Here is a 12,751-nt window from a genome sequence, read left to right as displayed (position 1 = left end):
CTTCTGTTATATTTAATCAAATTAAAATGTAAGTGTAAATGTTGTTCTAGATGAATACATCAAGCAGGCGAATGAGACGCAAAGAATAGAAAAAAAAAGAAATGAAGTTTTCTTAAACGTCAATATAGTGATGCTCAAGAAATGCCAATACCGGAAACAAAAATAAATGCCAAGATATGAACAAATGAGATACGACTGAAACCTATTCCGTTGAAGGATATAGAAAATAAATATCCGATCGAAGTGGAAAGGGTGTACGTATATAGTTTGCGGAGCCTACTTACGAGATCAAAGTAAGAAAAAAGCATATTCGCTAGGTTTCTGCCGCGACTACATTTTTTCTTAAAAAGGCTTATTACATTTTACGTGTTGAGTTCGGATATGACTATCCATTATAGAATTTCGGATATAAGAAAAATCAGAAAAAGAAGATTAAGGTACCTTTTGTTACAAAAAGTCAGCGAATCCCTAGCTTATATATTATTAAATGCGAAGGCTGACATGCCGTTAAAGATTTATCTTAAAAATATATGAAATGTAAGCTTCATATCTCGGATCCCCAAATGCATTTATACATAAGCATATTTTTTAATTCCGGCTTAACCGTGGATCTATTGCCTTTCCGCCCGCATAGAATTACCGCGATTTTTCCTCCCACGATATCAGTAATCCAGTTTATCATTGACACGCCTCCTGAAAATTTTTTTGGGGCGCACGCGGAGTTTCCAAGTGCTCTTGAATAAGGAACACATCGACCGTTGAAGAAAAAAATACGGGATGAAAGGAACTAATAAAATGAATCCGGTATTTGGATCATCCGGACCAGTTCTCGCTATGTCCACACCTTCGGTATTTGTCGAAATTAATAATTCGAAATTTTTTTACAGAAAACATACTTTTGGTTAATTTATTGGGCAGAATTGTCCCTTAGATACGTCAAATAACAGCTTTACTTACTGAGCACCCTTTATTAATTTTTTGGGGCTAAATAACACAATGAAGACAACAGGGGAAAAAGGATTTCCTTGTAATTTGTAATTTGTAATATTTAAGTATTTCTTTTTTTTGATAAAAGTACCACCTTATCGAATGACTTTTCACCTAACTCTTTTTTATTATATTTGTATATATGTACTTTATGAATAGAATATAGTTGCTCCATGCCTTAGCATGTGTTATAAAATGAAAAATTTAATTCCAATCGAACTACCAAGCAATTCGTTAACAGCTTACAAACTTCGTCACTGCACTGTACAACAAATACACAGAAACATGAGTACTGAATTCATTGGACCACTTCCAATCCAGTGGATACTTTTAAAGGAGGCACAAATTTCACAAAGAAACTGTGAAAATAATTACAAGTACTTAGGAAAATCGGAAGACTGTAAACAAAACGGTACAAGGTTTTGGAAAGATGATTCAAATAAAGACCAGGAAAGTTACACAAAGGTGAGCCGTAAGGAGAAACACAATGCAAAGGAAAGACAAAATGCAATCATTGCAAACCGACTGATGATCACGGTTAAAGAGAATGTCAAAGGTCAGGAACGAATTCTTCAACGTTGGCAAGAGTGTTTCGTACTTATGAAGTTGTTCCATTCTAACGAATCTGCCGTGCTCCAAATATATAAGCTCACTCCAAAATTAGATAGGCTGATTAATCAAAGTGAATATACCTTTTTACTGGATTCTTTCGAAAAGCCACTTTTTTCATTAGAGATCTCCGAGCGGAATATTAAGCTCGAATTATCAGATGCAGAAAGAATTATTTTTATTAAACAATACATCCAGGAAGGAAATACATGTTTGCTATTTACATTGCTTCCAGATACTTTGAATACGACAACTACTTGGATATGTCAACTTAGAAAAATAATCAATCAACATAAGGCTATACAAAAGACCATAACATTGCTAATTAAACCCCTTGAACTATCTATTACTCTGCAATATCCTCATAATAAAAGTACAGGGTACGAAAATAATTGTATGACGATCTATTACGTTCCAAATGGTTATATGGTCAAATACAATCTGGAACTGAGGTATATTCTATCTGAAATGAAAAAAAGAATAAAAAATTTATGCTCTTTAAGAAAAGACAGATTAAATCAAGAGACTATCACATTCATTCAAAGATTGTTAAAAAAAGAGGAGGAATTTTTAAAATACTTTAAAATAATTGACATAAATGGTTATATTTTGACTGAAGCCAACTTAAATGCTTTCGACATGTCAAATGAGTTTTTGGGGAACAAATTATTAATACTTTGTGAATTTCCAACAGAAGTAAGCGAGCTGAACAAAAACCAGTTCCAAGGATGCCAACCATACTCTATAGAGGGGTTTCTTCTTAGATCAAAGGATTCTCGTAGAGGTTGTCACTATAAAATAGAATACGTATATACTATACAAAGTTTTCTTTTTTTTCAACCATACCAATATGCCGACCCACTTCTTTCCAAAGATAACTTCAAATTGAAGTCTCCATCTTTCTCTTTATCGGAATTTCGAACACAAGTCGAAACACGTGATTCGACATTCCTGTTTAGTCCTTATCCGATTGATGAATATCATATAAAATGGCTTCATCCGGGTTTACCAGTATCAGAATTTGAACGCCTTGACAAAATAGCGAATAAGGAAGCCGAAAGAAAAGCTAATTTACTTTTAAATGCATTCTATTTCATAGACGTTTGTGATATTAAAGATATCACTCCACTTCATAAGCATTTGATTTCCTCAAGGCTAGCGAAAACTAAAAATATAGTATGGATACCTCCAGAGAATGGAAATAACTTATTGCTTCTAAGAGATACAGACTTTGAGATAAGAATGACGAATGGAACTTCTGTTATGTTATCTGCATCATGTAGAGAAACAAGGGACATATGGATCGATAGGCTTCAGCAAACCTGCCGATATTGGCGTCAAAAAAAAATACACGATATTGAGAGGATACAAAGAGAACTGATAAGACAAAGGTCAAAAGAATATACCAAAGAGAAAGAAAAATCAAAGATAATACAAACACGCCCGATAACAATACCAGAGAATGTGGATAGTCCCATAGTTAAACTTGATACCATTTACTATAAAGGCAAGAAAACCTCCCCATTTAAAAAGGTTACTTTACTTTTATCCTATGCTTCTTTAATTCTATTTGATTGCGAATCGTCCATCCATTTTGGTAATGTCAAATCTCCGTTACCATATTCAAAAAAGATATTAGACATATATCTTTCACACAGCTATGTTTGTGAGGGGGACCAATATTCTTCATATTCCCACTCAAACAATGCGAGAATCAGTAAGCAGTACTTAGAAGATACCTCTGTTCCAAAGGTATATTTTTATGGCATCCAAAACTCAGATGACCACAACAAAAGATCTTTTACTATTTGGTATAACAATAATGTTCTGAATTCTTGGGGCCCGGGATTTTCTGATTTCAAAAACTTAAATGGAAGACTGGTTAAACAAGTTGAAGATCACGCTATTTTCTTGACAAAATCTGCTGATGATAAACTTAATTGGATAAAAAACATACAATATATTATGAACTTCTGCCATTAATGGATTCCAAAACCAATGGGGTTGATTATTTTTACTGTGAATGTATAAAATAATCACTATCTAACTCTCAAGCAGCCTTCCATACATAAACCATTTCATCCCAACCAGTAGAAGCGGCAAAGCCAGCACCCCAAAGTGACCAATCACACCCCATTACAAATTCCCGATGTCCTTCAAAACTATTTATTAGTGCTTTGCCGTGTCTTAGTTTCATAGAGTTCAGAAACTTGGCTCTATCATCTGTATAATCTTTCCATACTTTGCACGTCATATCATATGAACATGACATTAAAATATCCGATGAATGTGGCGACCAGATAACTTTTCTAACGGCAAAATCATGACCAACAAGCTTATTTAGCGGCGAAGGCCCAATCTTGTTACCGAGTGGGAGGAATTGATGCTTAATATTTGGTATCATTCGGAGATCCCATATTTTCACAGACTTATCTACTGAAGCAGTGGCAATCACAGACTGCCTATATTTGTTAAAATCGCACGCTAACGTTTCAAGTCCATTATGAGAAATGAAATCCATTGTCAATGGGTTAGGTTGTCTAATATCCCATAATTGACAATGCGAAGCAGAATTAACCGATAAAATCAGAGAAGCATTATGCGGAGAAAATACAGCTTGATATGCACAATCATTATTTGGATTATATGGGGTAGACCTGCTACTGGAAAGTGGAACTTTCCCAACCGGTGACAATGATTCTGCTTTTGATGTGAGATCCTTTGCTGATGACAGAGTCATCAATGACTGCTTTCTCGATGGATTCCAGACTTTAACAGACCCATCCCAAGAAGACGAACAAAACAGTGTTTTATCAACCAAATTCCAGTAAACTGAAAATACTTCTCGCGTATGTTCTCGAAACTTGGAAATTGGAAACTTTGAAAGTGTTGTATCGAAAAGTGAAATACTACCATCTCCCGAACTTGCTAAGATGTGATTTTCATGAAGTTCCGACCACGCCACGTCAAAAAGACCATCCTGTGTCTCAAACGAAGCTTCTGGTATTATCCTCCCATCATTCTGTATAGATAAAATCCAAAGCTTACCATTCCCCACTAGTCCATAATTTGCGGCTGAGGCTACAGCCAATTTATTATCATAGAAAGGTGAGTACTTCACAGAATATCCATTGTATCCTGGAGTTCTGAACGAAAGCATTCGCTATGACTGTGAAGCAAAACCAAAAACAAGTCACAAGAGTGGTATAACTATTTTATTGATAGTTAGGTTTTATCCTTTTAACGCTTTTTGTGCTTTTGCAGTAGTCAATTAAACTATTGTAGTTTGGAATTTGGCCGTTAAAGGTTGTAAGATCTATCTACGCAGATAAAAAAAAAAAAAAATTAAGCTTTGCTCGGCGCTGCTTGCTCTCATTCCATGTCACATATTTGCACGTGATATTGTAGGATAGTATAGCCATCTCCATAGGGGATGGCCCTTCTATGAAAAACGTAAGAACTGATTTCTACATTTTTACAATACTTTAATTTTTAATGAAATAGCCTAAGTAAATTTAAATCTATTAATATTAAACTGAATTAAACCCATATTTATAAGTGAAATGAACCGAAAGCACGCAAATTGTATAGATGTTATCTTCATTGCAACATATACTATTTCATGCTGCTTATCGTTGACGATAGATCCGTGACCGGAGACGAGACCGTCGGCAAGTTTGTCATGGAACTGAATTTATCAATACGCGAACTGTCAGTGTCACACCGAGAGGATGTATCAATTTGATTAACGAAATATGGTGAACTTGGCATAACGAGGCCATGATGGGAACCATCATCGGGAGCCTTTTGATGTTCAGATCTGATATTGCATGCTTCATCTAGACTAACCGCTTTTCTTGTCTCCCCAATTTCGCAAGATACTATACTATCACTGTCAGCATTACTGCCACAAACTCTGGCCGTTTGAGGAGGACTTGACAAAGTAGAGTTAACTACTCCATTAACTTGCCCTTGCTCGGCCAAAACGGATTTCGAGGGCTGCTTTGCAGCCTCTAAAAGTTGACTGAATATAGACGCAGGACTGTCAAGATCTGGTTCATCTTGCGTTTTTACCGTGTCAGCATTTGCATCCACAGCTGGAAGAATATCAACACTATCTTTAGGAGTCTTTTCAAATTTTGTGTTGTCACCTTCTGGCGAACTATCCACACCATTTGGGGAGCTTCCAAGTACTCTTTGTACTTCTGCATCACCTATGTTTGAATCACTTATGTTATCGATACCATTACCACTTATCTGTAAGGACTTTGCAATTTCACCATTTTTAGCTTCATCAAAAAAGTCAATAAACGAATTCACCCATTCATTGCTTGCCTCCTTTTTCGTCGGAGACACACCACCACTTTGATTCGAAAGTGAGTCAAGTATTCGCTGAAGGCTCGGAGAAAGCTGTGCTTCTCCTTCAGGACAGGTTATAGCTTGTTTTGCTTTTGGTGTAGCTTGCGTCAATTTTCCATGGTTGGGTGGCATGTTTTCCTTATCATCATCCTCTTCGAGCGGAATTAATGTAGTGTTCAGTTTTGTAGCATTTATTGGTGCATCATCATCCGAAGTCGAGTTACAGGTTGAGACATCATTTTCTATTTCAATATGACTAGTTGAATCGGATGGCATGATTATATCTGCCTTTAATCTGCTCTTCGGTACAGAATGATAGACCGGGTCGATGTCTGTAAGTTGCGTTTGATATGATGACAAACCAGGAAGGTCGTCCGGACTGTCCTTCACTGAACTATCTAATGCCTCTGTTTTAATTCTATGAAATTTTGACTTGTGCGGGTTGGGTGGACTAGTTGCCGTTGGGGAAGAATACAAGAAAGGGGAAGATTTGACTTCGGGTTCAACATTTTTCGTTACTTTGGGCCGGGTCCTAAATTCGGATGCAGAATGCGATATGCCTGGTTTGCTTTTGCCACTAGTGCCAGAAGTCGTTGTTGTGAACTTGTTATATGGACCATCAAATAGCCCTTTTGCACCCAGCGAGCCACGCTTTCTGAGTCCTTTAATATCATCACTCTGTTTGAGTTTATGACACGAACTACATAGCAAGCCGGAATTGCCAAACTCGTAGATACCATTACGATGAAATTTGTAAGGTGGATTTGTAGTTGATGCACAGTTGACACATTTTTGGACAACCTGATGACGCTTTTTTCGTGGTTTCCCTAAAGTACTTACATCACCAATTTTGACAACAGATCTCATAAAACTCTTAGTCCTTTTTGCCCGTGTCGGAGGAGAATTTGGCTTCATCAACTTCTGAAAACTTGAAAATCGACTGGAAATCGGTTCTCCTCGAGCATCAAGTTCCTCTCCGGCACCTTTACCCTGATCATTTTGCATATCGGATATTAATATCCGATGTGCTAACGAATGCTCGGATATAAATGGTAAAGACTGCGTCCGTGTGGCTAAAGGGGCCCTGTCGAAATCCAGAGTTGACCTAATCGCTGCCGCTCTATTATTGCGTATTGTTTTTCTTTTTTTAAATTCACTGGGATAATCCGAATTAGATGACATCAATGATGAATGCTTCAGATTATTGGAGACACCGCAACGCTTCTTTGGATGACCACCGCTTGTCGTTCCATTTGTACTTCCATTTTCAAGCTCGCTAAATTTAAGTCGCACCTCAAGAACGTCAACATTACCCTGGGAAGCGAATATGTTCACCACACTCTTGCAAAAACGACCTGTAATAATAACAGGCGCTTTTTTATCTTTTAACTTTGACCATAACCCATAGGCAACAAAAGGTTGCCCTGGCTCTACCACATCTTTTGAATAGACAGAAAAGTCTGAACCTTTTTCAAACCATTCCGGAGAACTCGATGACACCAAGTCAAAGCACTTTCGCAGGTCGATACATCCGATTATAGATTCCGAGAAATTTTCGGCAGGACATGGTTTGTTTGGCAATTTAATAAGTTTGGCCTCGATCGGTTTTTGTGAGCGCACAAGAAATGTGGTGAGGTCATCAAAAGTATAAAGCACTTTAAGAATTACTTTCTGTGAGTAACTGTTAAAGGACATATTTGTGTCGCACAAAAATAAGTCAGGTGTCCTCTTCTGAATAAATTAAAACTTGATTATAAGCACAAGTTTATATAGACAAACAAAGAGTCGATATGATGATATGCGAAAATATTGACTATAGTAAAAGAAGCTGATTCATGAGATACCGAGATGAAAGAACAGTGTAGAGAGTGACTTAACAAACCAGATAGAATGACACCTCTGACTAATTATATGATCTATGTGAAAAACTATCTATGCAATTATTATAAAGGTATTTATGAAACCCAGTCAATAGTGTAAACAGGCAGAAAGGATGGAATATAAGTACAAGCCTAATAAAGGGGCAGACAATTCTCTAAAAAAATTTTAAAACTGTTTTGGGATATATTTGCTGCATGCCCCTTATGTAAACAAATAAAAGCGTGCGCTTCTGACCGCAAAAATTTGGCCAGTGTTAACAGGTGATACCGAGTATCATAAGTATTCTATTTTATAGTGTTGGTGCCAAGTCGGTTGCTTAATTAGGTATATGTGCCAGCTATGACGCTCTTATTTTTTTTTTACATGAAATTCTGACGCGTCAGAACGCGAAAAAGTTTAACATATTCGGTGCAGGGATGAAACAATAGTTCTCTAAGTCTCACTTTCGTTGTTGTAAAGTATTTTTGATAAGTAAAACCAAGCTGGCAAAAAAAATAATTTATAGGGCACAACAACCGGATTATCTTATCGAGACAGGATTCAAATCATTTTTGTCTCATTGAGAGTCCTTTCCTTTTCTTTTTTTTATATAAAAATGTATCAATTTTCGCTTATCATACGTCACGGTATGATATTCTACTTGATGTTGGTAATGTCCAACTGAATATTATGTGATGGCATGCAAGCATATCTAAAGGTATTGGAAAATGCAGCAACAGTTTTCTTCAAATGGAAAGTAGTGCACGGCACAGCAATTGACACCTGCTCAAAAGTGGTATTACCTAAGATAAGAGCTGCTTTTAGGCTAAAAATCAAAATGATAATATAACAACTGCTGTTATGAGTATCTTTGTAGAATAGGAATACAATACAGTCGAATTCTACAGGACGAAAGTGAATTAAGAATTAGTACTCTAAATCACTGGATAATAATTCCTTTGATAAGACTTCAACACATTGACCATCGTTTCCTCTCTCTTCGAAAGAACAATTACTCAAATAGAGTCGATTGATTGAGCTTTTAGAAGTAATTAATACTGTGGGAGCAAAACTGAAGATAATTGACAGTATATAAAGTTTTAAATAGTGAGGCGCTAACAAAGTAGGCTGATGAAATTTCAGGGAACAGTAATAATAATAAGAAAACTATTTTTGTTCAAGAACTATGTACTCACAGCAGTGAATTAATTCATGATGAAAAATGGGTTGATGTATTATTTATCAGAAACTTAATAACAGAAAAAAATTCAAAGAACAATCATCGGCCAATTAAAAATTGACGTAATAGTTTCGGGATGTAAATAGATGGCCGCAGCAAAGGGTCCAGTTAATATTTTTTGCTTTCTCCGCACCGCATGCCTAATCAGGAATAATAATCAAAAAATTCATTGTTAACTAGAAATAGGTACATCAGCTATTTGCCATATTTCTACGATTTATCATGCGTCCCCTATTATATATAAGGAACAACAATTACCCTATCGATCAGAAGTCTGATTGAATTTTGAAATGAACCTAAAAGAACACCAAGTTTCCAGCTTTTGTTCGTTCTCTAAATTCAATTCTTAAATTAGAGAATGACAAGCACAGACAAGGAAGAATATGAAAAAACAAGTGCAATTCAGAAAATAATTACCCGTTCCCAGTCCTCAATGTCTGAGTTCGATGGTGAAAATATTGGTACCCAGGCATATCTGATGACAATAGAGAAATGCCTTGCTGTATTCGAGACATCTATTGATCATGGACTTACGGAATCAAAAGCAGGGTCCCTTCTTGAGAAGTATGGTAAAAATACCTTAGGTGAAGGTACAAAAATATCAATTACTGGAATTGCCATTCATCAAATGTGCAACGCAATGATATTGGTCCTTGCAATCTCCATGATTATTGCTTTTGCCATACATGATTGGATTACAGGAGGTGTTATTGCTTTTATTATTGGGCTTAACGTTATCATAGGTGCTTTTCAAGAATATAAGGCGGAAAAGACTATGGGATCTTTAAGAAATTTAAGTTCTCCTACTGCACGAGTTGTCAGAGATGGCAGTGATATTACAATACAGGCCGAAAATGTTGTTCCCGGTGATATTGTGATCGTCAAGACTGGCGATACGATACCGGCTGATCTAAGACTTATTGATTGTACAAATTTTGAGACAGATGAGGCATTGCTTACCGGTGAATCTATTCCTATTGCCAAAGATTCAAAAGCGGCTTATTCTCAGGAAATTCCTGTGGGAGACCGGCTTAACATGGCATTTTCTTCATCTACCGTTTCTAAAGGACGGGCTACTGGTATCGCTATACTTACTGGCCTTCACACAGAAATAGGTAGCATTGCTTCTTCTTTGCACGAAAAAAAAACTACAGTTAAGCACGTGGAAAACAAAGAGGAAGCAACATTCAAAGATTATTTGGAGGCTGCAAGAATTACTGTTTATCAGACTATCGGATACGTTTTGGGTACTACAGAAGGAACACCCCTTAAACGCCGATTGGCAAAATTGGCAATATATCTTTTTGTTTTTGCCGTGATTCTAGCTATCGTTGTTCTTGCCAGTCAGAAATTCAGGGTGACTACAGAAGTTGCAATATATGCCATTTGCGTTGCCATTTCAATGATTCCTTCATCCTTAGTTGCAGTGTTAACCATCACGATGGCTATTGGTGCAAAAGAAATGGTTAAGAAAAATGTGATCGTCAGAAAGATGGATGCTTTAGAACATCTTGGTTCGGTTAATGCAATATGCTCGGATAAAACTGGTACATTGACACAAGGAAAAATGATCGCTAGGAATGTTTTTATTCCTGGGGTTGGAACATTTTCCGTTGTCAATTCTGACGAACCATTCAATCCAACTGTTGGGGAAGTTAAATATAACCCAAAGTCACCTGATGAAATTGCTCGAGAAGATAACAACAAATGGATAGTTTATGAGAAATTTATGAATATCAATCAAGGGTCAAACAGGCTAAATATATATCAGAACTGGCTTAACACGGCAGCATTAGCCAATGTTGCAATCATTTTTCAAGATTCCGATGAACTCACGAAGGAGCTTACATGGAAAGCTCGAGGTGATCCAACTGAAATTGCAATACAGGTTTTTACTGCAAGAGTTGGACATTCAAGGACCAAAATTGTTGATGAAGCGGGGATGTTTGAACATTTGGCAGAGTATCCTTTTGATTCGTCAGTTAAGATGATGTCAACTATTTACAAAGAACAGGAAACAGGAGTTGTGAAATGTTATACGAAGGGGGCTGCTGAAAGAATTTTGGATAGATGTACCAAGTGGTTTGATGAAAAGACTGGTGAATATGTCAATTTTGATCAGGAAGCGAGATCATTCATCGAAGACAGTATTGATGCAATGTCATCGAAAGGATTAAGAGTTCTTGCCTTTGGAAACAAGGAAATAAAGGATGCAAAGCCAGATATGATATGGGGTGAAGATCTGAGAGGAGATGTGGAAAATAACCTTTCACTAGTTGGACTCATCGGAATTTATGATCCACCAAGGCAGGAATCCCTTCCTAGTGTCAAAATGTGTCACAAAGCAGGAATTTCAGTGCACATGGCAACAGGAGATCATCCTTCTACAGCCAAAGCAATTGCACAGGAGGTTGGAATATTACCTCATAATTTATATCACTACTCAACCGACGTTGTTAAAGTGATGGTGATGACGGCCTCTCAGTTTGATTCCATGTCAGATGAAGAAATCGATGGACTTCCAGTTCTCCCCCTAGTTATCGCCAGATGCTCTCCGAAAACTAAAGTGAGATTGGTTGATGCCCTTCATCGAAGAGATCAAATTGTTGCAATGACGGGTGATGGAGTGAACGATTCACCTTCATTAAAAAAAGCGGACATAGGAATAGCCATGGGAAAAAATGGATCTGATGTTGCTAAAGATGCTAGTGATATCGTACTTTCTGATGATAATTTTGCATCCATTTTGAACGCCATAAAAGAAGGTCGCCGAATGAGTGATAACATTCAAAAGTTTGTTCTACAGCTTCTCTCTCTTAATGTGGGTCAGGCTCTTTTTTTGATGATTGGATTGGTTTTCAAGGATGTGAACGATTTTTCAGTTTTTCCTCTTTCTCCGGTGGAAGTTTTGTGGGTTATTGTGGCCACATCGTGCTTCCCGGCAATGGGCCTAGGTGTTGAAAAGGCTACTGATGACATTATGCAAAAGGCTCCAAAAGACTCAAAAGAAGCTGTCTTTACCAAAGAAATGCTTTCCGATATGATTGTTTACGGCGTAATCATTGCATGCTGTTGTATGATTCCATTCGTTATCATAATGTATGGAATTGGAAATGGTGACTTTGGAGTCGAATGTAATAACACAGATTTTTCAGGATCATGTTATAGAGTTTTTAGAGCAAGAACGACAGCTTTTGCTGTACTGACTTGGTGTGCCCTTTTGCTTGCATGGGAAGTAATTCATATGAGAAGGTCATTATTCTTTATGCATCCGGAGACAGATAATCCTAAAACTCAATGGATGAAGGACCTTTGGGATAACCAATTTTTATTCTGGTCAGTAATTGCTGGATTTTTCACTATATTTCCTACCGTTTATATTCCTGTCATCAATACTAAAGTGTTTTTGCAGCGTGGAATTTCTTATGAATGGGGCTTTGTTGTTTGCTTCAGCATTTTATTCCTTGCTTGCGTTGAGATCTACAAATGGAGAAAAAGGCATTGGTACGCAAAACGGGACGGAGCGCATAATCCAGAACACGACTTAGAGAAGAATTCACCATTTGCTCGTTACTCTAGCTTCTCAAGGGCCCCTACAGCTGATATGGATCAGGCTTTTATTCACTGATAACTTTTATTCTTTTTGTTCGTTTTTTTTTATTTAAATTAGCCTTTAACAGATTCATTTACTTATAA

At 36.9% G+C, this 12,751-nt stretch overlaps 4 protein-coding genes across 4 annotated transcripts; 2 read left to right on the top strand and 2 right to left on the bottom strand.

Moving 5' to 3' along the window:
* Positions 1–1,272: 1,272 nt before the first annotated feature.
* On the top strand, positions 1,273–3,579 carry BRETT_002305 (uncharacterized protein; the record flags this gene model as incomplete). Its single annotated transcript, XM_041280838.1, has 1 exon — positions 1,273–3,579. The coding sequence occupies one exon, from the start codon at positions 1,273–1,275 to the stop codon at positions 3,577–3,579; it is 2,307 nt and encodes a 768-aa protein (XP_041138629.1).
* Positions 3,580–3,646: 67 nt separating this feature from the next.
* Positions 3,647–4,756, bottom strand: BRETT_002304 (uncharacterized protein; the record flags this gene model as incomplete). The annotated part of the gene is made up of 1 exon (XM_041280837.1): positions 3,647–4,756. One exon carries the CDS (start codon positions 4,754–4,756, stop codon positions 3,647–3,649), a length of 1,110 nt encoding a protein of 369 aa, XP_041138628.1.
* A 455-nt stretch (positions 4,757–5,211) lies between these two features.
* BRETT_002303 (uncharacterized protein) lies at positions 5,212–7,650 on the bottom strand (the record flags this gene model as incomplete). The annotated part of the gene is made up of 1 exon (XM_041280836.1): positions 5,212–7,650. The coding sequence occupies one exon, from the start codon at positions 7,648–7,650 to the stop codon at positions 5,212–5,214; it is 2,439 nt and encodes an 812-aa protein (XP_041138627.1).
* Positions 7,651–9,413: 1,763 nt separating this feature from the next.
* BRETT_002302 (uncharacterized protein) lies at positions 9,414–12,683 on the top strand (the record flags this gene model as incomplete). The annotated part of the gene is made up of 1 exon (XM_041280835.1): positions 9,414–12,683. The coding sequence occupies one exon, from the start codon at positions 9,414–9,416 to the stop codon at positions 12,681–12,683; it is 3,270 nt and encodes a 1,089-aa protein (XP_041138626.1).
* Between the last annotated feature and the right edge of the window lie 68 nt (positions 12,684–12,751).

Source organism: Brettanomyces bruxellensis, chromosome 9 (assembly GCF_011074885.1).
Source record: "Brettanomyces bruxellensis chromosome 9, complete sequence".
NCBI classification, from domain to species: Eukaryota; Fungi; Ascomycota; class Pichiomycetes; order Pichiales; family Pichiaceae; genus Brettanomyces; species Brettanomyces bruxellensis.
Note: the sequence above shows the minus strand (reverse complement) of the source record. Positions and strands in the feature narration are given on the sequence as shown.